General features: G+C 48.5%; 1 protein-coding gene across 3 annotated transcripts in view; it reads right to left on the reverse strand.

Moving 5' to 3' along the window:
• The window catches only part of LOC141085425 (cell adhesion molecule CEACAM16-like), a 74,353-nt gene that overhangs the window by 45,733 nt on the left and 3,563 nt on the right, over positions 1-25,057 (reverse strand). The window contains exon 2 of one of the 3 annotated variants that reach the window (XM_073570784.1): positions 12,043-12,116. The exons of the other annotated variants lie outside the window; for them this stretch is intronic. Coding sequence (XP_073426885.1) covers positions 12,043-12,116 — 74 coding nt within the window. The remainder of the gene's footprint in view (positions 1-12,042; positions 12,117-25,057) is intronic. 3 annotated transcript variants of the gene reach the window in all.

A 25,057-nucleotide genomic window follows, 5' to 3' on the forward strand; every position in this document is an offset into this window, starting at 1 on the left:
TAGCAAAAGTGGAAACTGAGAGACTCATTGCTAAGGAAAGTAAAACAAATCCCAAACTATTCTTTAATTATATAAACAGTAAAAAGATTAAAATTGATGGTGTCGGCCCTTTAAAGAACAATGAGGGTGAAATCATAGAGAGCAATGTGGGAAAAGCAAATGTTTTAAATACTTTTTTCTCAACAGTGTTCACACAGGAAAAGGATTTGCCAGGGGAAATGCAGAGTGATAATGTAAACTCCCCATTAAGTATTACCTGCCTAAGCCAGGAAGAAGTGCAGAACCGCCTTAGTAAGATTAAAATTGACAAATCACCAACGCCCTGATGGCATTCACCCTCGGGTATTAAGGGAGTTAAGTAATGTGATAGACAGGCCTCTATTCCTTATATTTAAAGACTCTATAGATGAGGGTCTGTTCCTTTTGATTGGCGGCAAGCAAATGTGGTACCAATATTCAAAAAGGGGTGTAAAAGGGAACCTGGAAACTATAGGCCGGTTAGCTTAACATCTGTTGTGGGTAAAATTTTTGAAGGGTTTCTAAGGGATACCATTATGGAATATCTCAATGTTAATAAATGTTTAACTCCATATCAACATGGATTTATGAAGGATCGCTCCTGTCAAACTAACCTGATCAGCTTCTATGAGGATGTAAGCTCTCAAATGGACCAAGGAGAATCATTGGATGTCATTTATCTCGACTTCTCTAAAGCATTTGACACTGTCCCACATAAAAGATTGGTAAGTAAGATGAGAAAGCTTGGGCTAGGGGAAAATGTGTGTAGATGGGTAGGTAGCTGGCTTAGTGATAGAAAACAGAGAGTGGTTATTAATGGTGCATACTCAGATTGGGCCAGGGTTACTAGTGGGGTACCACAGGGTTCTGTATTGGGCCCCCTACTGTTTAATATATTTATTAATGATCTAGTGGATGGCTTACACAGTAAAATATCAGTATTTGCAGATGATACAAAACTACGTAAGGTAGTTAACACAAAGGAGGACAGTTTGCAACTACAGACAGATTTGAGTAAATTGGAGAATTGGGCTGAAAAATGGCAAATGAGGTTTAACACAGATAAGTGTAAGGTTATGCACATGGGAAGGAGAAACAGATGCTACAATTACTTACAAAATGGGAAACTGCTGGGGAATTCAGACATGGAAAAAGACTTAGGCATCTTAGTCAATAAGAAGCTACATTGGAGTGCCCAATGTCAGGCAGCTGCCACCAAAGCAAATAGGGTCATGGGATGCATTAGAAGAGGTCTGGGGACACGAGATGAAAACATAATTCTCCCTCTGCACAAATCACTCGTCAGACCACACTTGGAGTATTGTGTGCAATTTTGGACGCCGGTGCTCAAGAAAGACATTACTGAACTTGAAAGGGTTCAAAGGCGGGCTACTAAAATGATAAATGGAGTTGGTTCACTACAATACCCAGAAAGGTTGTCAAAATTAGGTCTATTTACTCTAGAAAAGAGAAGACTTAGGGGAGACCTAATATATATGTACAAGTATATCAGAGGGCAATACAGAGATCTCTCCAATGAACTGTTTGTACCAAGGACTGTGACAAGAACAAGGGGGCATTCTCTTCATTTGGAGGAAAGACAATTTCTGCACCAGCATAGAAGAGGGTTCTTTACGGTAAGAGCAGTGAGATTCTGGAATTCTCTTCCTGAGGAAGTGGTGTTGGCCAACTCACTGAATGAATTTAAGAAAGGAATGGATGTTTTTCTTGTGAGTAACAGTATAGAAGGTTACGAATAACATAATATTAGAGGTAGATGGTTGACCCAGCTTAGGCCTGTTTCACACTTCCGTTTTTTTGTAACATAATATTAGAGGTAGATGGTTGACCCAGCTTAGGCCTGTTTCACACTTCCGTTTTTTTGGGTCAGTTAAAAATGCGCCAAAATGGCGGAAAGCGGATCCGTTGCTAACTGATGTGAACGGAAGCCACCGGACCGTTTTTTTTGACGGATCCACCGAATGAAGAATTTTAAAGGAGCCGCTGCCCGGGAGGGAGGGAGGGGGAGAGAGAGAAAAAATTTTTCGTCCACCAGAAAGGATTTCAGGGTTAAATTCCCGGCTGACTTCCTTTCTCCAGGCATGCGCACTGTAAAATGCGGATCCTGCAGCAAAAAAAACTTTGCAGGGTCCGTCCAGGCATGTCGGCGGACGCAAAAATTTGGCGGATCCGCAAAAAAAGGATCCAACGGATGGCCATCCGTCAACATCCGCTGGTAATGCAACTCAATGGGGAAAAAAACGGATCCGCCAATAAAATGGCGGATCCGTTTTTTTTCAAAAACCGGCGGATTTTGACTGATGGTCAAAAACGGAAGTGTGAAACAGGCCTTAGGGGAAGGAGCTTTTTTCCCTATGGAGAAAATTGGCTGCTACTCTGTGAGTTTTTTGCCTTCCCCAGGATCAACAATGCAGAACAGCTGCACTAAAAATAGGCTGAACTAGATGGACATAAGGTCTTCCTTCAGCCTTCAAAACTATGTTACTATGTAAGTATATCTTCAGTAAAGCAGAATTTGCTGCAAATTTCCATTGTATATTACTACTAACTACTAGAGATTTCGGAAGTGGGATATACCATGATAACATGTTTTTGTGGGACTCTTCTGAAAAAAATTTTTGCATTTTCAACAACCACATAAAGTCCACTTTCACTTCCATCTTTCCACCCATCGTCCACCCATCTTCCAAAGCTAGAGATCAGACATAGCATAGATCATAACAGACCGACTGCAATTATTCCAACTTTTTTTTATAAGTTAATAATTAGGTTGATGTCACATGAGACTTGCAGTAGGTACAGGTGGTATAAAGATAAGACTTGGCAATGACAAAGGATAGGCTAAGGGATAATTGATCTGTTTATCAAGGTAGCAGAATTAATTTGCAGACTAATCAAAGAGATCAGTGCAGAGCAGTTATGAGCAAATTGACTCACAGGATGAAGTCATCGGTAATAGTTTACAGCTTTGCACGGCTGTGGCGGAATTCCAAATAACCAGAGTATAAAGGGGGTTTTACACTAAGCGATATCGCTAGCAATATCGCTAAAACGTCACTGGTTTTGTGACGTTATAGCGATATTGCTAGCGATATCGCTGTGTGTGATACTTACCAACGACCGGCTCCCCCGCTGTCCATCGCTGATCGCGCGAGAATGTCCGGCTCCATTTCTCGTCGGGCGCTTCCTGCTGAGACTTCCTGCTGTGACGTCCAGCGACGCGTGGAGGCGGGCGGGAGGACGCAGGATCGCTGTGTGTGAATGGTAAGTATCGTGCGCTGCGTCGCTGCTGCATCGCTGTGAGATCTTTCTGTGTGAAAGCTCACTAGCGATCATTTAGCGATGCACCAGCGATCCTGACCGGGTCGGATCGCTGGTCGAATCGCTGGTGCATCGCTAAATGTAAAAGGGCCTTAAGTCGATTTTAAGAACCCCAGAAACTGTAGATAGCCATCGGCCAAAAGAGCATTTGACCGACTGGTTAGCAGCTTTTCTCTTGCAGCTCTCTAATACACAGGAGTTCTCGCTCTGCCGAGTGCTCCTCTGTACTCAGTATAAAGGCGCTGTAATGCTAATTATATCCATACCTTATTAGAAATTTATGGATTTATGTTTTAGAGAAATGTATTTCTGAATTGATATGCACATGAGCCACAAGTGCAGCAGTGTGGGCAGTGCATTTACAGCTCTGCTGTCTATCGTCCCTATTTTCATGTCAGTGATTGACAGGTCACTTTTCCATCAGTGAACCACCTCTTCTTGCTGAGATCTAGTGTTAGCGCCATAATTCCACAGTGACTTAACATAGCTGGCATTAGTTTGGGGTATAAAAACATGACGACAGATTCCATTAATGTAGAAAAAAAATTTCCCCCAAAGAACTACATTTTTAATTATAAGGGGTTTCCAGAGTCAGCTCCATCATGTTTTCCTCTTTTTCACATACATGTCTATATTGTTATGGTTTCATTACTGACTGTGGCCTAGGGATGCTGTGAGTGACAGCTCAGCCACCCTATAGGATTTGCAGTGTGCTGGACAGTCGGTATTGTAAGTGACAGCCGAGTCATCCAATCTGAGCCTGGGGTGTGCTGGGCTGTAAGCAGTTTGATTGACACTTATGTTGCTCAATCTGGCCTAGCCTGCAGACTTTCTTCCAGGTGTTTCCAGTGTTTTAAGTGCTCCAATGGAGCTGAAGACCCAAAGATTAAGTGGATGGGGGTGTGTGTAGGGAGATTTCTAGTGGGGATGGGGGGCTTTATTATGTGTGGGGACAGGGGAGATTTGGAGTGGGATGGGAGTGTTTAATGTGCGCAGGGAGATTTGGAGTGGGGATGGTGAGCTTTATTGTGTGTGGGGACGGGAGATTTGGAGTGGGGATGGGAGTGTTTAATGTGTGTAAGGAGATTTGGAGTGGGGACGGGGGGATTTAATGTGTGTGGGAGATTTGGAGTGGGGACGGGGGGATTTAATGTGTGGGGGAGATTTGGAGTGGGGTTGGAGGATTTAATGTGTGGGGGAGATTTGGAGTGGGGATGGGGGATTTAATGTGTGGAGAAGATTTGGAGTGGGGATGGAGGATTTAATGTGTGGGGGGAGATTTGAGGACATAAAATGAGGAGCAAAGGGGGAGATGCAGGGCATGTATGAGGAAACAGTATGGAGGCATATATGAGAAAATAAGTACAGGGGAATGGGGGCATGTATGAGGAAACAGTAAGTGGGAAATGGGTGCATGAATGAGGAAACAGTACGTGGGAATGGGGGCATGTACGAGGTAACAGTATGGGGGGAATGGGGGCATGTATGAGGAAATAGTACTGGATAAAGGGGGAATGTACCTGGAAACAGTATGGGGGAATGGGGGGCATGTATGAGGAAACAGTATGGGGGGATGGGTGCAGAAACAGTATGGTGAGTGGGGATGGGTGCAGACAGTATGGGGAGCGAACGGGGAATATATGCAGACACAGTATGAGTAGCGATGTGAAAAATGTATGGACAAAGTACGGTTAGTGATGGTGATGGGATGTGTGCAGGCACAGTATGTGGAGTTAGGGGTATGTATGAGCAGGCAGTATAGAAAGTGAGGGGGTAAATATATGAGGAGACAGTATGGTGAACAGGGGTTGTGAGAGGACACAGTATGAGGAGGGAGGATAATAGTGTGAGGAGACGGTATGAAGGAAGGAAAGTGAGTGGGCACAGAATAGAAACTAAGTAGTGGGGGGACAGTGTAAGGGCACAGCCAGGAGGGGACAGCATACCAAGGAGGGGGGGTGTGATGAGAGAGTATAGTGTATAGACTTGGCCCTATAGGGGGGACACATTGTGAGAGGACAGTGTGAAGAGGGGGTTCGGTATGGAAAGGAGAGATCAGTGTAAAGAGCATTTACCATAAGAGGGAAAGCGTGGAGTCATATTTTGTGCAAATGTAAGGAGAAAGTTCAGACCAGGCCTTCCTACTCCGTGATGGATCCGAAACTGTCGGGGCTGTCACCCAGTTTCACGGGGGAAAGCTTAAAGCCCCGGACCGACCTCTGCACCTAGGAGTAGGGGGCTTGGCTAAAATAAACGGGCGACAGCACCCAGAAAATCAGTTGGTTGCTGCGGGAACGGGCAGCGCGCAGGAGGGCAGTGTCAGGGCTTCCGTGAATAAACCAACTGACAGAGCAGGCCAAAATGAGCAGAGGCAAAAAAGCTGCTAACAGAGACTGCCGACAACGATGTACCTGGTCTCCGCTGACAACGCTGACCGTGAGTGACAGGACGCCCCGTTGGGCCATCAGCGCGATCACGCACCTACAGGAGAATTGGGACACCCACTGTGAGGGGTTTCCCTTTGTACCTGAGTTGAGTCGCTCATTGTCCCTGTATGCTGATGTGGGAAAGACTGTGCTCTGTCCAGCTCGTCGTTTCCTGACACACCGATTACTGACCGGACCATGAGGAATTACAGTCACCGCCAGAAGCCAAGACGTCATCTTTTCCAGGACTACACCAGACCACGAGGAATTGCTGCCGCCAGGATCCAGGATGCCATCTTTTCCAGGAACATACCGAGCCCCTTACGCATCACTGCTTTGGCGCCAACGTCCACATACTGAACTAACTGCATTCTGAAGTCGTCTGACTGATAACTTTGCTAATATTGAACTTCCTTCCCTATTCTTCACACTCGTTTCCCCTGGATTACGTCCCGTGTGTCCCTTTATACTGTATTCCTGCTTTCTGCCTGTGAGGAGTATATCCGACCCGTTACTGCATGTTAGTACCTGCTCACACTTGGCGTATTCAGCAGGATGCAGTCTACTGGCACGGAGGGGGCAAACCAAGCATCTGGGGAGAGCCCTAGGTCCAGCATTTCTCTGGGGGCAATGTTAAACAACCTATCTAAATTTAATGGGAGTAACACCAAGTTGTGGAGCTGGACTGAACGTATTAAAGGGATGATGAGAATGCACTCTATAATACCCGCCCTACAGGCGAAGGTCACCATGATGGCCTTGGAAGTGGAAGGGGAGGCAGGGGATTTAGTGATGCTACAGCCCCCCAGACAGCGGGATACGCTTGACAAGGTGCTATGTATACTGGAGGAATCACATGGGGACCCCACAGATGTAGGAGAGCTGCGCATGCGACTGTTTAGCCGGATTCAAAAAGAGGGGGAGATGGTGACACAGTTCATGAACGTATTGCAGGAAATACACGCTGCCATATCCCAGAAAGACGGTGTGGGGGTAGGATCGATTGACGTGGTGCTGCATGATCAGTTAGTGACCGGGTTGACAGATGCGCTGCTGAAACAGGTCCTGCGGAAGCGCTTGCGTGTGAACCCACACATGACTTTTGCAGAAGTTGGAAGTGAGGCGCACTTGCGTGAGCAAGAACAGGAGGTGAAGGGAATGCTCTCACAGATGTTACAGAATGGTGTTATCCGGGAAGTCCCATGAGCTGCTCCTATAGTCCTAGTATGAAAAAAAGACGGCACTCTGATATTTTGTGTAGACTATCGCAAGTTAAATGCCTGCACTGTGCGGGATTTGTACCCGCTACCTCGGATTGAAGAGTCCTTATCTGCCCTGGGACGAGCGAGATACTTCTCTACCCTAGATCTGGCCAGTGGTTATTGGCAAGTGCTGATGTCCGAACACGACCGAGCCAAGACAGCCTTCATACTACCTTTGGGCCTGTTTGAGTTTAATAGAATGCCATTCGGGCTGGCCAATGCTCCTGGAACTTTTCAGCGACTGATGGAGAGGTGCTTGGGTGACCAGAATTTCGAAGCGACTTTGATCTATCTAGATGATATAATTGTCTATGCCTCCACGTTCGAAGAACATCTGTAGAATGTGGAGCAAGTACTGAGCTGGCTCCAGAGACATGGACTAAAACTAAAACCGTCCAAGTGCCATTTGTTCCGCACTCAAATTGAATACCTAGGACACATGGTTTCTGCAGAAGGAGTACGTCTGTCTTGTGGAAAGATTGCAGCAGTGCAAGATTGGCCCACCCCGAAGACTGTCAAGGATGTCCGGGCTTTTCTGGGAATAACCGGGTACTTTCGAGGGTTCGTGAAAGACTTCACTCGCATCGTGAATCCGTTATTAGAGCTACTGAGAGGAGTTCCGTCTGCAGCCAAAAAACAGGTAATCCAGTGGTGAGAACGGCAGGAGAAAGCATTTTAAGCCTTGAAAGTGGCTTTAACAGAAGCATCCATCCTGGCCTACACTGATTTCTCTCAGCCCTTCATTCTACATACTGATGGAAGCTTGCATAGACTAAGAACTGTGTTGTCGTAGGTTCAGGATGGGAAGGAGCGAGTGACTGCTTACGCGAGTCGTTCTCTTCATGAATCCGAACGGAATCCGGACAACTACAGTTCGTTCAAGTTGGAGTTGCTGGCGCTAGTGTGAGCCATGACGGAGAAGTTTTCGGCATACCTGTCGGGGTCTGAAGTTCTGGTGCGCACCGACAAGAACCCACTGGCCCACCTGGAAAACGCCTAGTTAGGGGCCCTGGAACAACAGTGGGTGGCAAGAATGGCTAAATACAGGTATAAGATCACCTACAGAAGGGGAGCTGAAAACACTCAAGCGGATGCGTTGTCAACAGTGACACATGAGAAGCCTGGTCCTAGCCGAGAAGAAGAACTTGAGGCTGAAGAGGTCCCTGGGTTCTGGAGTCCTGCCAGGATGTTGGCAGCCATGCAGGAACAGGTGCAAGTGGATCCCCAGGAAGATGTATTGGGACAGACTTGGGATGAGTGGGTGCGGATTCAACAGGAAAATGGAGAGCTTGCACAAATTCAGCAGTGGGTGGCCCGCAAACATCTGCCTAGCAGGAATGAGAGGGAGGCCCTGTCTCCTGGGGCCCTACAAATTCTGCGACAAAGGGAGAGATTACACCTAAAGAATGGACTGTTGTTCAGGAAAATGCAACTACAGCGAGCCCTATCCATCACTTGGCAGGTGGTGGTTCCCGAGGCCCTGTTGCACAAAGTGGCCGTGGAAGCACACGAAAAAGGAGCACATTTCGGTCAAGAGAAGACCTATCAATGACTACAGAAATTAGTTTATCATCCCTTACTGAGGACGAAGATAGAAGAAGTGTGTCAACATTGTAGAAGGTGTGTATTGTCCAAACCCCCGGAACAAAGGGCCCCCACGCAAACTTTTGTGACCTGAGCCCCATTGGAGGTCTTGATTATCGACTATTTGACAATTGGGCCGGCCCATCAAGGGTATGAACATTGCTTGGTAATGGTGGATCATTTCACCAAATTTGCCGTTGTGACTCCTACCTTAGACCAAACTGCAGTCCGCGGCCTATGTCATCTGTAAAAACTTTATCCAGGTGTACGGCTGTCCGAAGACGATACACTCGAACCAGGGGGCCTGTTTTCTAGGACGAGTGATGGAGGAACTACATCGTATGCACCAAATTGTGGTCTCGAATGACGCCCTATCATCCACAGGGTAATGGAGCGTGTGAACGATTCAACCAGACTTTCATTCAGATGAGAACGCGGGAGGAAGATCGTAATATATGCTGGCATGAATTCGTAGCAGAACTGGTGTGGGTATACAACAACCACGTACATCGCACCACAGGGTACACCTCTTACACCCTTCTCTTCAGCACAACAGGCAAAGAGATCACAGAGCTGGATCCAGAGGAGGACTACCCACGGACGGGGATGTCCACCTGGGTATGAGAACATCGCCATCGGCTGCAAACACTACATCGCCTGGTACAGACCCGGTCTCAAGAGTTGGAGCATTCTGAGAAAATTCCTCTATGAGGGACAGCTCTACAGGCTGGAGACCGGGTGTTGGTACGAGAGAAGCGCCCTCGAGATAAACTTGACTATCAATGGGAAAAAACACTATACCGGGTAAAGCGGCGGGTCAGTTCTGAAGGACCTGTCTACGAAGTCCAGCCTGAGGGTGAAGAAGATGCCCCCACTCGCACGGTACACTGAAACATGCTCAGCCCCTGCGTGTCCAGGGATCCTGTTTTAGAAGAAGAAAAACACAGTATTGCTGAGAGCCCTCCCTTATTTCATAGCAATAGTGAAGAAGAATATCCGAGGCTACCGATAGTGAGGCCGAAAGGAGAGCTAATATCCAAAACCCCTGGAGCTTCTGAATTTCCTGAAATGGCTGCTTCACCGGAACTGGGCGTGTCCCCGCCCCCCCGTCAGTTCAACCTGATTCAACTGCTCAACTGGATTTGAAGGAAACTGCTAATTTACGACATTCTGAACGTAAGACAGCAGGAAAGCCCCCTAACCGGTATGATAAGAATCATTTTGTTTGGCGACAAATTGTTCAAGGAATGGGAGAATGTCAGTGCTTACTGCAGGAACTCTCGCTCGTGGAATGACGAGCACAAAGAGTGGGAGAATGTAAGGAGAAGACCTGGACCAGGCCTTCCTACTCCGTGATGGGTCCGGAACTGTCGGGGCTGTCACCCAGGTTTCATGGGGGAAGCTAGGAAGCTTAAAGCCCCGGACCGACCTCGGCACCTAGGAGTAGGGGGCATGGCTAAGATAAAAGGGCAACAGCGCCCAGAAAATCAGTTGGTTGCCGCGGGAATGTGCAGCATGCAGGAGGGCAGTGTCAGGGCTTCTGCGAATAAACCAACTGCCAGAGCGGGCCAAAATGAGCCGCTAACAGAGACTGCCGACAACTACGTACCTGGTCCCCACTGACAACGCTGACGGTGAGTGACAGGACGCCCAGTCAGGATATCAGCGCATGCACGCACCGACAGGAGAATTGGGACAACCGCTGTTAGGGGTTTCCCTTTGTACCTGAATCGAGTCACTCGTTGTCCCTGTACACTGACAGGGGGAAAGGCTGTGCTCTGTTCGGCTCATCGTTTCCTGACACACCGATCACTGACCGTGGATGTCTGCAGAGACGAGCTGTGGATGAGAAAACTCATCATGGGGTCTGGACAAGATGAAGAAAAGAAGGAGAATGACTCCAGAGATGATGTCATCTATAAAGGTACCTCGATGTAAATGTTATTTGTGATACTGACTAATTCTCTTATTTTTATTTATGTTAGGAGCATTAAAGGGGTTATCTAGGTTTGTGATGAGTCTGCAGTCATTCTTTGTGACTGCAGACTTCTGAATTCTCACAGTGCTCAGTGAATGGTGTCAGGATTCTCTCGTGCCGGCGATTTACATACATGCAGTCACATGCTGAATAGATATGTATGGCCTCACTCAATGAAAATGAACTGAGCGAGGCCGGGCACGTCTAGTTGGAATGTGGCCAGAAGTATACAAATCACATACTTGTGCTGATATTACTGTCCACCGGCAAGGGAGAATGCTGAAAGTGTACAGTGCATTTGTTGTGAGAATTCAGAGGCCTGCAATGTCAGGATTCAGCTCTGCAGGTTCCAGTAGTCATCACATGGACACTTCACTCATATGTGACTTTCATACTTACGGTCATGTGACAACGAGCTTCCCTTTCTGCTTCTCTCAGTTTTTCACTGAACATTGAGAGCATTAGGGAGATCAGCTTGTCGGTACATGACTAAGTGTGCAAATCGCATGTGTGCTGAGGGGAGGGCCACCAAACTGAATTCTTGTCCCGGGTGCCAGAAAACCTTGATACACCTCTGTCTTGGTATCAGAAGTCAAGTCTCCTGACTACCCTGCTTCACGGCTTGTCTTTAAGTAGTGACTCAGTGTCACATATATGTGGTGTTGCAGAGCCAGGTAAGACATGGTGAAGTTCTAGCTCTGCAGGATTTGATTAAATGCACCTGTATAGCTTTTTACTAGAACCAGTGCCTGTGTTCACTAGGTGTGGCAGTATGCTGGTGAATGACCAGCCAAATTGTGAGCAGTTTCTGAGAGAGAGATGTTCCAGAGTCTCCCTCTGAATGAGGACTGCATGGTCAGCTAGGAAAACTGAGCAGTCTGTTTGTGGGAACTACAGAGAACTGTGTGGAAGCTGCAGTGTTATGAACTGACCTGAGTTAAATAGTGGTATTGCAATCACTATGGGCCGCACTTGCAGGAGTTAGCCAGAGGTTGGTACACGGGAACAGCTCTATAGTTTCGAGGATAAGCAAGTTGTGTAGTCAGGAGTTAGCTAGAGGTCGACACACGGGAACAGCAATTTACAGCTCTGGCAAAAATTAAGAGACCACTTCCAAATGTTCAGTTTGTCTGATTTTTCTCTTTATAGGTATATTTTTGAGTAAAATGTAAATTGATATTTTAGTCTACAAACTTCTGACTACATGTCTCCGAATTTCCAAGCAATAAATTTTGTTTTTTTTTCTGAAAAGGAGAAATGGTCAGAATTTAAAAAAACCACAGTGCTTTCAGACCTCAAATAATGCAAAGAAAACAAGTTCATAATCATTTAGAAACAACAATACCAATGTTTTAACTCAGGAAGAGTTCAGAAAACAATATTTTGTGGACTAACCATGATTTTTAAAACATGGATTTTTGTGAGTACTCACCGTAAAATCCCTTTCTCCGAGACGCTCATTGGAGGACACAGGTACTGTGGGTGTATGCTACTGCCGCCTGGAGGCTGACACAAAGTGAACAAAATAGGTTAGCTCCTCCTCCGCCACATACACCCTCGCCCTGATTGCGGGCGGAACTCAGTTTAGTGCAACAGCAGTATGAGAACACAAAATAAATCAGCCTTAATGCAGAATACAATATGTCTGGAAAAGGCCCACCCTAATTTCAACAAAAAATATATTAATTAAATAAGCAAGAGCCAAGTTGCAGGGTGGGTGCTGTGTCCCCCAATGAGCATCTCGGAGAAAAGGATTTTACGGTGAGTACTCACAAAAATCCATGTTTCTCCTTCGTCTCATTGGGGGCCACAGGTACTGTGGGACGTCCTAAAGCAGTCCCTGGGTGGGAGATTGACTCACCGATCCAAGCCACATGCACCTCTTGTCTAAAGGTGCGCCACTGCTTGGAGAACTCTTCTACCCTGGCTCGCATCTGCCGAAGCCTGAGTATGCACATTGTAATGTTTAGAAAATGTGTGCAGGCTGGACAAGGCTGCTGCCTTGCATACCTGCTCCGCCGAAGCCTGGTGCCGAAGCGCCCAAGAGGCGCCCACTGCCCGAGTAGAATGCGCCCCGATCCCTGCTGGAATCGGAGTGCCTCTAAAATGGTAGGCCTCTTGAATAGTTAGACGGATCCATCTGGCTATGGTCGACTTTGAGGCTGCGAGTCCCTTCCTGCGCCCTTTGGGGAGCACGAACAGCATATCCGTCTGGCGAAAGGGTGCCGTCCGCGACACGTACCTTCTGAGTGCTCTCACTAGGTCTAATGTGTGAAGTGCTTTTTCCACATGATGTACCGGCGCTGGACAAAATGAAGGCAAGACGATATCCTCATTAATGTGAAATGAAGACACGACCTTCGGCAGAAAGGGGGGAGCTGGCCTTAGAACCACTTTATCCTTGAAAAAACGAGAAACGGAGCTCGGCATGACAGGGCCGCCAACTCCGAGACCAGCCTAATGGAAGTTATGGCTACCAAGAATACCACCTTCCTGGAAAGGTACGACAACGAAATTTCTCGTAATGGCTCAAACGAAGCTTCCTGCAGGACACTCAGGACCAGGTTAAGGTCCCAGGAGTCTAGGGGCGCTCTAACAAATGTGAGACCCCCTGGATAAAGGTCTTCACCTGCATATTAGTAGCGATTTTTCTCTGGAAGAGGACAGACAAGGCCGATATCTGTCTCCTAAGGGAGTTCGGGACCAAGCCTGAGTCTAGGCCTGACTGAAGAAAAGCCAAGATGTTGGGAGTAGAAAAAATTAGTGGAGCAGCCCCGCGATTTCGACACCAACTAAAGAAGACCTTCCAAGTGTGATGGTAAATCTTTGCCGAGGTAGGTTTCCGGGTGCTAACCATCGTAGTGACCACTTTCCGCCCAAACCCCGCCTGGGTCAGAATCCCAGATTCAACGGCCATGCCGTCAAACACAGGGCCCCTGAGTTCGGGTGGCAGATCGGCCCCTGCGACAGTAAGTCTGGTCGTTCTGGCAGACGCCATGGAACGTCTGCAAGGAGCTGCACTAGATCCGCGTACCATGCCCGACGGGGCCAGTCTGGGGCCAGCAGAATTGCTGGAACCCCCTCTGTTTTGATTTTCTTGATGACCCTCGGAAGTAGTGGTAGCGGGGGAAACAAGTATGGAAGGTGAAACTGGTTCCATGGTAGAACCAACGCATCCACGGCGATCGCTCGTGGGTCCCGAGACCGAGCGACAAACGTGGGCACCTTGGTGTTCACCCTGGAGGCCATCAGATCAACATCCGGTGTTCCCCACCGTTGGCAAATCTGCTGGAATACCTCGGGGTGCAGAGCCCATTCCTCAGACACGACACCCTGAGGAAGTCCGCCGCCCAATTTTCCATGCCCGGTATGTGGCCTGCTGAAATTACCGAATGGATCCTCTCGGCCTAGCGAAGTACGTGTTCTACTTCACGCATGGTTGCCCTGCTGCATGTGCCCCCTTGATGATTCACGTAAGCCACCGCCGTGGCATTGTCCGATTGAATCCGGACAGGACATCCTGCTAGAAAGTGCTGGAAATGTTGCAGCGCCAGCCGCACTGCTCGTATCTCCAACAAGTTGATCTGGAGGCATGCCTCCTGTTGTGACCATTGCCCCTGAACTGTGTGGTGATGAAAAACCGCTCCCCAGCCGAGGAGACTCGCGTCGGTTGTGACCACCAACCATTGATCTGGGGGGAAAGGCTCCCCCTGAAGAAGGGAGGAACTGCTCGTCCACCACTGTAGTGAGTGTCTGACCTGAGAAGAAAACCGGCACCGATGATTGAGCGTGAATGTGCTCTTGTCCCTGACTTTCAAGAGAGCGTGCTGCAGGGGACGAAGATGAAATTGGGCAAACGGAATTGCTTCCATTGCCGCTACCCTCATCCCGAACCGAATGGTGTGAGGGACTGGCTGCTGCAGTTTCCGGACTCCCTGCCGGAGTGCTAGAGCCTTGTCCTGAGGGAGAATTACCAACCCTCGGGAGGTGTCGAAAATCATTTCTAAGAAAGAAATCTTCTGGGCTGGGACAAGGGATGACTTCTTCCTGTTGACCAACCATCCTAGGCGGGATAGGGTATCCAGCACGATGCTGACATTCTCTTCACATGCCCGAAATGAAGGGCCTTTCACCAAGAGGTCATCTAAGTTCGGCAAGACAACTATGCCCCGAGAGTGTAGAATGGCCATGACGACTGCCATTGCCTTTGTGAACACCCTGGGGGCGGTAGCCAGCCTGAAGGGCAGTGCTACAAACTGGAAATACCGGCCATTGATGGCAAAACGTAGGAACCTCTGATGTGGAGGAAAAATAGGGATGTGCAGATAGGCATCCTGGGCATCTATCGAGGCCAAGTATTCCCCCTGCTCCATGGCCGCTAAAACCGAATGGAGAGATTCCATTCAAAAATGTTTGATCCTGATGAACCTGTTCAGGAGCTTTAGGTCCAGTACCGGTCTGACTGTCCCGTCTTTTTTGGGGACAGCGAACAGATTGGAGTAAAAACCCCGAGTCCTCTCGCAGTCTGGTACGGGAATAATGACTCCGTTGCGCTGGAGTACCTTGATGGCTCCCAGCAATGCCTCTGCCCGGGCTTCCACCTTGGGAAGCCGGGAAAGAAAAAATCATTTTGGGGGATACTTGACAAATTCTATCTTGTACCCAGACGACACTAATTCCGCCACCCATGTGTCACGTGCCACCGCGACCCAGACGTGGCAGAACCGAAGTAGACAGCCGCCCACCCTGTCGTTTTCGGGTAACGGCTGCCCTGAGTCATTTAGCTGAGGATCTTTGGGATCTGGCTCCCCTCGACCTGGGCTGGCGAGCCCACATCCTGCCCAGCGGGTGGGCTCTATATGTGACCTGTCGATCCTTGTCTTGGTTGTAGCGAACTGGAGCGGCGGAACTGGCCGCTGCCATCCATCCGGAGTTACGAAAAGCCCGAAACCGCGCCTAAGGCTGACGAAACGGCGGTTTGATTTTCTGCTGTGGGAGAAAACTGCTTTTTCCCCCTATAGCATCAGAGATGAGTTGGTCTAATTTTTCCCCAAATAGGCGGCTACCTTGATAAGACAGGGAAGTCAAGGATTTATTGGAAATCGAATCGGCCCGCCACATCCTTAACCATAGAGCCCTCCTAATGGCGATTGCATTAGCTGCCGCTAGTGCCGCGCAATTAGCAGCGTCTAAGGAAGCATTGATCAGGTAATCACCTGCCATCGCAATCTGACTCGCTACCTCTGATACTTCCGTCGGCAGGTCCCTATCCTGCAAGACTTTATTTAATGATTCTGACCATGACATCATGGCCTTGGCTACCCATGTTGCTGCGAATGAGGGAGAGAGCGCTGAACCTGACGCCTCATACACCGAGCGGGCCAACCTCTCTATGAGCCGATCCGTGGGGTTTTTAATGGAAGAAACACTAGGTACTGATAACAAAGATTTTGAAGCCAATCGTGACACTGGTGGATCCACCACCGGGGATTCCGCCCATTTCTTACAGAGCTCCGGTGCAAACTGATACCTTGCTTCCAGCGTTTTCTGGCCCGAGAAACGCCTCTCCGGCCGCTCCCTGTGACGCTGTACTATGTCCTCGAACTCTGGGTGAGTGCCAAATACTCTATGCGGTCGCTTGGCCCTCTTAAAGGACACCTTATGACCTGAGGCCAGAGAGACATCATCCTCGATACCCAAAATCTGAATGACAGCTTCAATGAGACTGTCAACCATCTCCCGACACCCTGGCGCATCTAGGTCCAAGGGCTCATCTGCGTCATAATCTGAACTCTGCTTGCTCCCGGATAGTAGTAACGGTGAACGAGACGCCGCACTCACGGATGCCAAAGCACTGGATGGGCCCGGAGACGCCGTGTGGGTTCTCTTTCTATGCACCTGTGTAGAATGACTGCAACCCCTGAAGGCCGGAGGCTCTTGTGAGGCGGATGATCGCTCCCAGGCAGGCGAACCGCCATCTCTGTCCCTATCTGGAGCCTGAAGGGTCTCGCTCGCTCTTGTCAGAGATGCCAATGACCGGGAAAGCAACAAGGCCCATTCTGGGGGATTCGGACCCCTGGGCTCTGTCGCAGGGGAGGGCTCCTGGGCACGTTCGGAGTCACAGGCTTCACATAACTTTTTGGCTGTGCGCTGGTGGAAACCTACCCCACAAGAAATGCATGCGGCATAAAGGAACGTGTGCGATTTACCTTCTCCGGACATTTTGCTGCCAGGTCTAATTTATATGAGGGTTGAAGGGAAGGGAGGACAAAAAATCACCTTTAATCGCCTATAGCGCTCCTCTAGGGTCGGGGTCACATTTACCCCATCTTGAGTCCCCACGTGCTCCTGCCGCTGCCTCTGCTGCGCTGCTCTGCCCTGCGTTCCTTTCCTCTGGGCAGGCCGGGACGTTCCTCTCCGAGTCGCGGCCTACCCTGCAATGATGCCAGGGGCTCAATTTGTTTGGCGTCCGCCCTAGCCCGTGGGGCGGTGCCGGAAATGACGTCACGCCGGGGGCGGGCCTTCCGCCCGCGGCCTAGCACGGTCGAAGCCGAGGGCTAAATTTTGCATGCATGCCCGTCCGCCCCACGGGAAGAGGGGGCGCGCGCACGGCCTCCCGTCGCCGGAACCCAGCGTCCACGCCTGGCGAAAGGAGGCAGGAGGGAGAAGGAGGATTGCCCTACACTTCCTAAGACACCTGGAGCTTCAGTGGACCGGAACGCTGCCGCAGGACCCTCCCCAGCCCTCCATACCTGACTCCGGATCCAGCACCCAGGTAGAGGTGATGGGGTTAATTTCTAGACGTGCAGGCACCTTAACTCAGTCTAATCCCTTCAGGGGGTGAGGAGAGGGACCGTTCGCCGCCTTGCAGCACCGCCGTCTAGCGTTGGTGGAGCAGTGGGGGCCGCACAGACTAGTCTTGTGCCTCTGTGCAAGCCCATGGTTTCAATACTTAGGGTTGAACAGGGCTAAGTCTGGCATCGTGTCCCACGTCGCGGGAGAGGATACGTGGAGGGACACTCGCACGTGCTCGCCCGTTGTTGGTTTGGGGAAATCGGACCCTTTCAATAGGATCCGTTGCCCCTGTCTTATCTTCATAAAAATAAAAAACAAAGATAGAAGTCTGGGGAAAAAAACCCAGATATGTCCCTCGGTGCGGGAAAGGATACGTGGAGACGATACTCAACACGTGCTCGCCCATTGATAGTTTGGGGAGATCGGTCCCTTTCAATAGGATCCGTCGCACCTGTCTTATCTTCATGGAAAAAAGAAGTCTGGAGAAAACTAGACACGTGTGCCTCCAGAGACACTAAGCAAAAAACTGAGTTCCGCCTGCAATCGGGGCGAGGGTGTATGTAGCGGAGGAGGAGCTAGCCTTTTTTTGTTCACTTAGTGTCAGCCTCCAGGCGGCAGTAGCATACACCCACAGTACCTGTGTCCCCCAATGAGACGAAGGAGAAAACAGCTTTCATGCATGTTGGCATGCTTGCCACCAGTCTTTCACACTGCTTCTGGTGGAAAATTTGAAGCAGTTCTTCTTTGTTTGATGGCTTATGACTATCCATCATCCTCTTGATTACATTCCAGAGGTTTACAATGGGGTTAAAGTCTGGAAAATGGGCTGCCCATTACAGGGTTTTGATGTGGTGGTCTCTTAATTTTTGCCAGAGATGTAGTTTGGACCAAACATCAGTTGGAAAGAGAGCTTGACTAAAGGCTGGAAGCTCAATAATCTCGCAAAGAAGGAAGTGCAATGCCAGGTTTAAGCAGGGTGTTCAATCAGGAGTTTACAGGATGCAGCCAATCAGGAACTCGGGGTGGAGACAATCAGGGACAACACAGGTAATAGTATCTGGGTTAGCAAGGAACTATTCAATGAGCTGAAAAAGCTCAGAGGTAAGAACTGCTGCCTGGTGCACAAAAGCTGCTGGGTTCGAGTCCAGACATGCAGCCTGTTTAGTGTGCATTGTGTTGAACACTTCTGTTTGGCCTTGGGAGCTGCAGAGGAACAGGCTGGAGGGGATACCGGGACTGGTGTGATTGTGCCTCTTCTGTGTATGAAGTTTGCTCTGGGAGAAAGGACTGTAATCTGTTTGGGTGAGCCTGCACTAACATAAGTGTCCTGCTGAGTGAACTTTTAATCCCTTGGAGTTTTATGAAAGCAATAAAACTGCACCTGTTTGGACCAAACTGCATTACCTGTGTAAATACTATCTAAGGTCTATCTGAGAGTGTAAATCCTAACAGTGCTTACCTATATGCCCTGTACCTTATTTACACACCTAGTACAGGAAGAGCATTCACGAGGGTATGGAGCATTTCTTCTTTACAGAGCCTCGACCACCTATTCCATTCTCTCCCAATAGCTGTATGCCAGCTCAGAGATGCTACAATATGTCTGGACAGATCAGGCATGGCTCCTGCGCTGATTGTGCACAACTCCTGGAAGATGACATCCTGCACTGGCATTACTAAGACTAAGCCGAGCCTGGCAGGAAATGAAGTCATCTATGTACTGGCAGCTACATCCCCTGCTGGCAATTATGTATCACTGGGTTCATCGGAAGAGCAAAACTAAAAATAGGTTGACTGCAGGTAAAATCAGGTAAGTTGACATGTCTGAAAATTACAGCTGTCTTCTCTCTATGTTGCCAGGTAGTCTATGTCACTCTGGCACCTAATATTCAGCTATCATCACTTTATCAAATAGGAATAACCCTCTAAGAACCACATTTTCATAAAAGAATTCAGTCTCATAGTTCTTTGCCTTATTTTTCCCAATTGCTGACAGCTGAGACATTCAACCATCTTTACTATCTGACAAATGTATTATCCCTTATGCCCCAAACTTCCTCCGACACCAGTGGATACATAGCAAAAAAAATGCTCCCACTGAGTATTAAAGGAACTACAGAATTTTAAGATGCTCTACTAAAAATACAAAATCTTTCTCCTCTTCAATTCACATTCCTCAACATTTTATTCTTAATCTAAACTTCCTCTGGGCGTTATGTAAGAGACCCCCACTGGACAAGGAACACAACACGGAGGTCTGCCACTCAAGAGGAATCATGTTACTCCAATAACCAAGAGTTCTCATACTGTACAAGTTAAGGAAACGAGTGGTGCATTCAAACAAACCATTTCTAGCTAGTTTCTACCTTCTCAAAAATGCCAATAGCAATACAGAATAGACACAGTTTTGTGCAAAAGTTTTAGGCAGGTGTAAGGAAAATGACACACACACGATGGGACCGGGGGGATACGGATATCACCCCTTCGTCACCAATCTGTGACGGAGATTACACAGTCGCAGCTCTCTAGCACCCCCATTACCCTCAGGTCAGTCAGGGAACTGCACCTAGGATAAGTAGTCGCCGGAGAGGCTGCCCTGTCACGTACTGAATATCGGGGCACACTGAGGACGGTATATATATATCACCAGTCCCAGGCTGGGAATATATATATATATATATATATATATATATATATATATATAAACCTCCGATCTGTCACTGCCAGGATCCCCCAATAACACCAGAACGGTATGCTGCCACCAGTTCCTTGTTAGATATAAACCTGGTCCGTTAACAAGCTTATATTGGGTCAGAAACCAACCCCAGGTAGCAGTAGCATAGCTACCGGGGGTCAGAGGGGGCGGTCGCCCCGGGCCCCGAGCTCTGAGGGGCCCACTGAGCTACGCTACTGTAACTGTATCAGCGTGCACAGCGTGCCCATACAGTTACATTCTGCGGCAGAACAGGGAGAATCGATCTCTCTACTCTGCAGCCCAGCCGCTATAGGCCCCTGGGAAAGAGGCGGGGGTCCCCGATGCCAGCAGTGGGCCTCCCACTTCACAAGCCAGCAACGTCGTCCTGAGCTTTCCTGTGTGCACAGGACCTGTGATGAGGTCACAGGAGGGGCGGAGTCATGGGGTCACATGATCAGGGGCTTCTACACAGGGCTCTGCTGTGCTGTTGTCATGGTGCTGGATGAGGTAAGTATGTGTGGGGTCAGGAGGGGTTTACAGGGTGGATGTAGCAGAGCTGTGTGTGTATGAGGTGTACAGAGCGGAGCCGCGTGTGTAGAAGGTGTACGGAGCAGAGATATGCATGTATGAGGTGTACGGAGGAGCGGAGCCGTGTGTGCATGGGGTGAGCAGAGCTCTTTGTGTACGGAGCGGAGCCAAGTGTGTACGGGATGTACAGACCAGAGCCGTGTGTGTACGGGGTGTACAGAGCAGAGCCGTGTGTGTACGGGGTGTACAGAGCAGAGCCGCGTGTGTACAGGGTGTGCGGAGCAGAGCTGTTTGTGTACAAGGTGTACAGAGCGGAGCCAGGTGTGTACAAGGTGTACGGAGCGGAGCCGCATGTGTACAGCGTGTACAGAGCAGAGCCGTGTGTGCATAGGGGGTATCAGGTGCAGTAATAGGGACACATACGGCAGCAGAGGCTCAGTATTGGGGTATCAGGTGCAGTAATAGGGACACATACGGCAGCAGTGGCTCAGTATTGGGGTATCAGGTGCAGTAATAGGCACACATACGGCAGCAGAGGCTCAGTATTGGGGTATCAGGTGCAGTAATAAGGACACATACGGCAGCAGAGGCTCAGTATTGGGTATCAGGTGCAGTAATAAGGACACATACGGCAGCAGTGGCTCAGTATTGGGGTATCAGGTGCAGTAATAAGGACACATACGGCAGCAGAGGCTCAGTATTGGGTATCAGGTGCAGTAATAAGGACACATACGGCAGCAGAGGCTCAGTATTGGGTATCAGGTGCAGTAATAGGGACACATACGGCAGCAGAGGCTCAGTATTGGGGTATCAGGTGCAGAACTAGGGACACATACGGCAGCAGTGGCTCAGTATTGGGGTATCAGGTGCAGTAATAGGCACACATACGGCAGCAGAGGCTCAGTATTGGGGTATCAGGTGCAGTAATAAGGACACATACGGCAGCAGAGGCTCAGTATTGGGTATCAGGTGCAGTAATAGGGACACATACGGCAGCAGTGGCTCAGTATTGGGGTATCAGGTGCAGTAATGAGGACACATACGGCTGCAACGGCTAAGTATTGGGGTATCAGCTGCAGTAATAGGGACACAGACAGCAGCAGCGGCTCAGCATTGGGGTATCAGCAGGATGAGGGGTTTGTGCAGGTTGGGGATACATGGTGATGGGGCTGGAATATGAGAAGTGAAACGTGTCTTTGTTGTATTCTCTGTAGCCGAGTCCTGGCTGGAGGAGTTGTCATGTTGGTCTGGGCCAGATGGAAAAGACGTGAAAAGTGACCGATTCTATCAGAAAGAACGTCAGTGGTAAGACACCAACTATACCTGTGCAGTAATCACATATGTTTTGTAGGACTGGTATTTACCACTGACCATATTGCGGTAATATCCATGTTGGTATTTATATAGAGATTATTTTCAGTAACAGCGCTGTCATCTCCTACATCCACTATTAGGTGCGTCACCAAGTTGTAATCAAAGTTACCTAGTTAGGGGCCCACTCAGAAGTTTCGCCCCCCCCCTGAACCGAAACCCTAGCTAAGCCTCTGCCAGGTAGCGTAGAAGTACTAGCCAGACTCACGGACGTGGGAAATCAGGTTTCGAGATAAAAGAGAAGCCCAATATTAATTGATATTTTAATTGCTGAAGGGCACACTAGAAACCACAAATATATACAGATATTAGGGTATGTGCACACGTTGCAGATTAGTCTGCGGAATTATCTGCATAAAATCTGCATCTCTTGGCAGAAACTGCAGGTGAAAACGCTTGCTGATTTCATGCGGTTTTCCTGTGGATTGTAATGCGTTTTTCTTGTGCGGATTTTGGATCTGTACATTTTCTCCCTCATGGTTGTGGAGGAGAGAGAGAGAGATTGTAAAACGCAAAAAGAATTGACATGCTGCGAAAAATAAAGCCGCTGCAAATCTGCGTGGATTTTTCGGCAGCATGTGCACAGCGGTTCTTCATTTACCACAGACTAACATTGCCTGTGCACTACAATGTGGATTTGATGCAAATCCACGTAGCAAAAACCGCTGCGGATCCGCATCAAAATCCGCAACGTGTGCACATACCCTTACAGATATTACAATCCGAGGTACAGATAAAAGTAGGGTACAGGTTCGGATTAGCAGTCCTTTGTAGGAGTCAAGTTACCGTTTCTTATAGCATGTTGGCCCCGGAGGAGCGCATGAGTCCACAGGTACTTCCTTAGTTCCTGGTCCGTCTTCACACGTAACGTGACGTGGCTTCCATGACAGAACAAAGATGGGGTTAAAAGTGTGTAGCTAGCTTATAACCCTTTGCGCGCCCCCTCCCATATTCGCCATCGACCCTCTGGGTTAGACTGAAGTCTCCTCCCTTGATTTCCTGGCTGAAATAACTCCCAATATCTAGGATGGGTCATAACTTCCTAGTGGGAGGTCCAAATGGGACCACTGATGTCTCAACGGGTTCGTTGGGGCTGAACCAATACAAAGAGCCCAAACTTAGGTCGGCTAAGGGGTTATGGAGAGCCAGTCTTGATACCTCGGTATCTGGGACTGCTAGGGCAATATGAGATGCAAGGGTGCATGCAGGGGGTTTCCAGGTTTCTGGTGATTCATTGGACTTAACCTGAGATTCACGGTACTTTCATAATCCATCTCAAGATGTCGGTGCCAAAGAGTCTAGAGTTCTCCCTTGAAATAAGCAGACTTCCACAAAAGACAGCAGGGGATCCTAGCTCTGCTCCTTCTTGCCTCATTAAGGGCCCCGTCACACACAGCGAGATCGCTGATTTTGTGACGCATCAGCGATCTCTCCAGCAGTATCACTGTGTGTGACGGGGATCAGCGACCGGCCCCCCTACCGGGTATCGCTGATCGTGCACGATTGTCCTGGGCCATTTTTCGATCGTTGGTGTCCCGCTAGCTAGCACGCATCGCTGGGTGTGGCAGCGAGAGACCAGCGATCAGCGACGCTGGATGCTGGTTTCCAACGTAAACATCGGGTAACTAAGAGCCGCGTGGCTCTTGGATACCCGCTGTTTACGTTGGAAACCAGCTTGCTCGCTGGTCCTGATCGCTGGAGGGGCTGTCTATGTGACAGCTCACCAGCGATCAGCCTAACGATGTCCCAGCGATCCCATCCATGTCGGATCGTTGGTGGGATTGCTGGGACATCGTTATGTGTAACGAGGCCTTAAGATGTGGCTTCTTATTCACTGGCCATTTGGCAAATGTTCCTTTCTTTGGGGATTGTGTACTTCTCCCAAGGGTGGGGGCCACATTTCAGGAGTGGAGGGAAATCCCTGGATAAGCTATGGGGCCTGAATTCATAAATCCAAAATGGAGTCTCCCTCATCCTTCACAGCAGGTATGGAATTACTGCTGCAAAGTAAAAAAATTTTCAAAAATTGAAGCTTTGGGTTTTTGTATGAATAAACAAAATGCAAAGTAAATGATCAAAAAGAAAAATCTAAGTCATATCAGTATTTGGTGTGACCACTCTTTTATTTCAAAACAGCATCATTTCTTCTGGGTACACTTACACAAAGTTTGGGATTTTGTAGAATTATAGTCAGGTTAATGAGTAACTAATTTTACCAGACAGTTGATAATGATCATTTTCATATAGAGTCAAAAGACTATCATTAAGTGAGCCAGATGCATAGGAAGCTCAAAACTGGGTGAGGAACAGCCAAAATCTGCTACAAAAGTGAGGTTGTGGAAGAGTTTCAGGTCACAAATCAAACACCATAGTGAAACTGGGAGCAGCAACAAGACACAAGGTAGCTATACTGCATCATCAAGATCTTTCCCAGGGTAAGATTTCATAGCAGATTGATGTTTCCAGATGTGCTGTTCAAGCATTTCTGAAGAAGGGCCAGGAAATGGACTTCATGGAAGAATTGTAGCCAAAAAGCCCAACATGAAAACAAGCCTGAGACTCAGCTTTGCACAAAAATATAGCAACTGGGGCTCAGAAAAATAGCATCAGGTGTTCTAGGCTGATGTATTAGAAGGCAGACAGTTTGCCAAAGGGCTGGAGAGCAGCACAATAATGAGTGTCTGGAGGAAACGTGAAGCATGGTAGAGGGTCCTGCAGGTTTGAGGCTGCATTACAGCAAATGGAGTTAGGGATTTGGTCAGGATTAGAGAGAACCTGTTAAGTCCCCAAAAGTCATCAACCTGCACATACAGTATATGGATAATCTGCAGGTCAATAACATTACAATACTGTTCAACTGCATTTCTATTCAGGACTTTTTATCAGCTGTAGAAAATGCTTAAACAATAATTCATAAAATTAAACTTGGTTCTGAACACTTTGCTATACTCCAGTAATGGTTTTGGGTCAGTAAGCCTGGGGATCCCTTATGTATGGACTGGCTGTCCCCATCTGCACTGGGTCTCCAAGGATCTCAATTTGGAAGCTCCTCGCTATC

This window comes from Dendrobates tinctorius, unplaced genomic scaffold (genome assembly GCF_039654945.1).
Source record: "Dendrobates tinctorius isolate UK_male_01 unplaced genomic scaffold, ASM3965494v1 ptg000028l, whole genome shotgun sequence".
NCBI classification, from domain to species: Eukaryota; Metazoa; Chordata; class Amphibia; order Anura; family Dendrobatidae; genus Dendrobates; species Dendrobates tinctorius.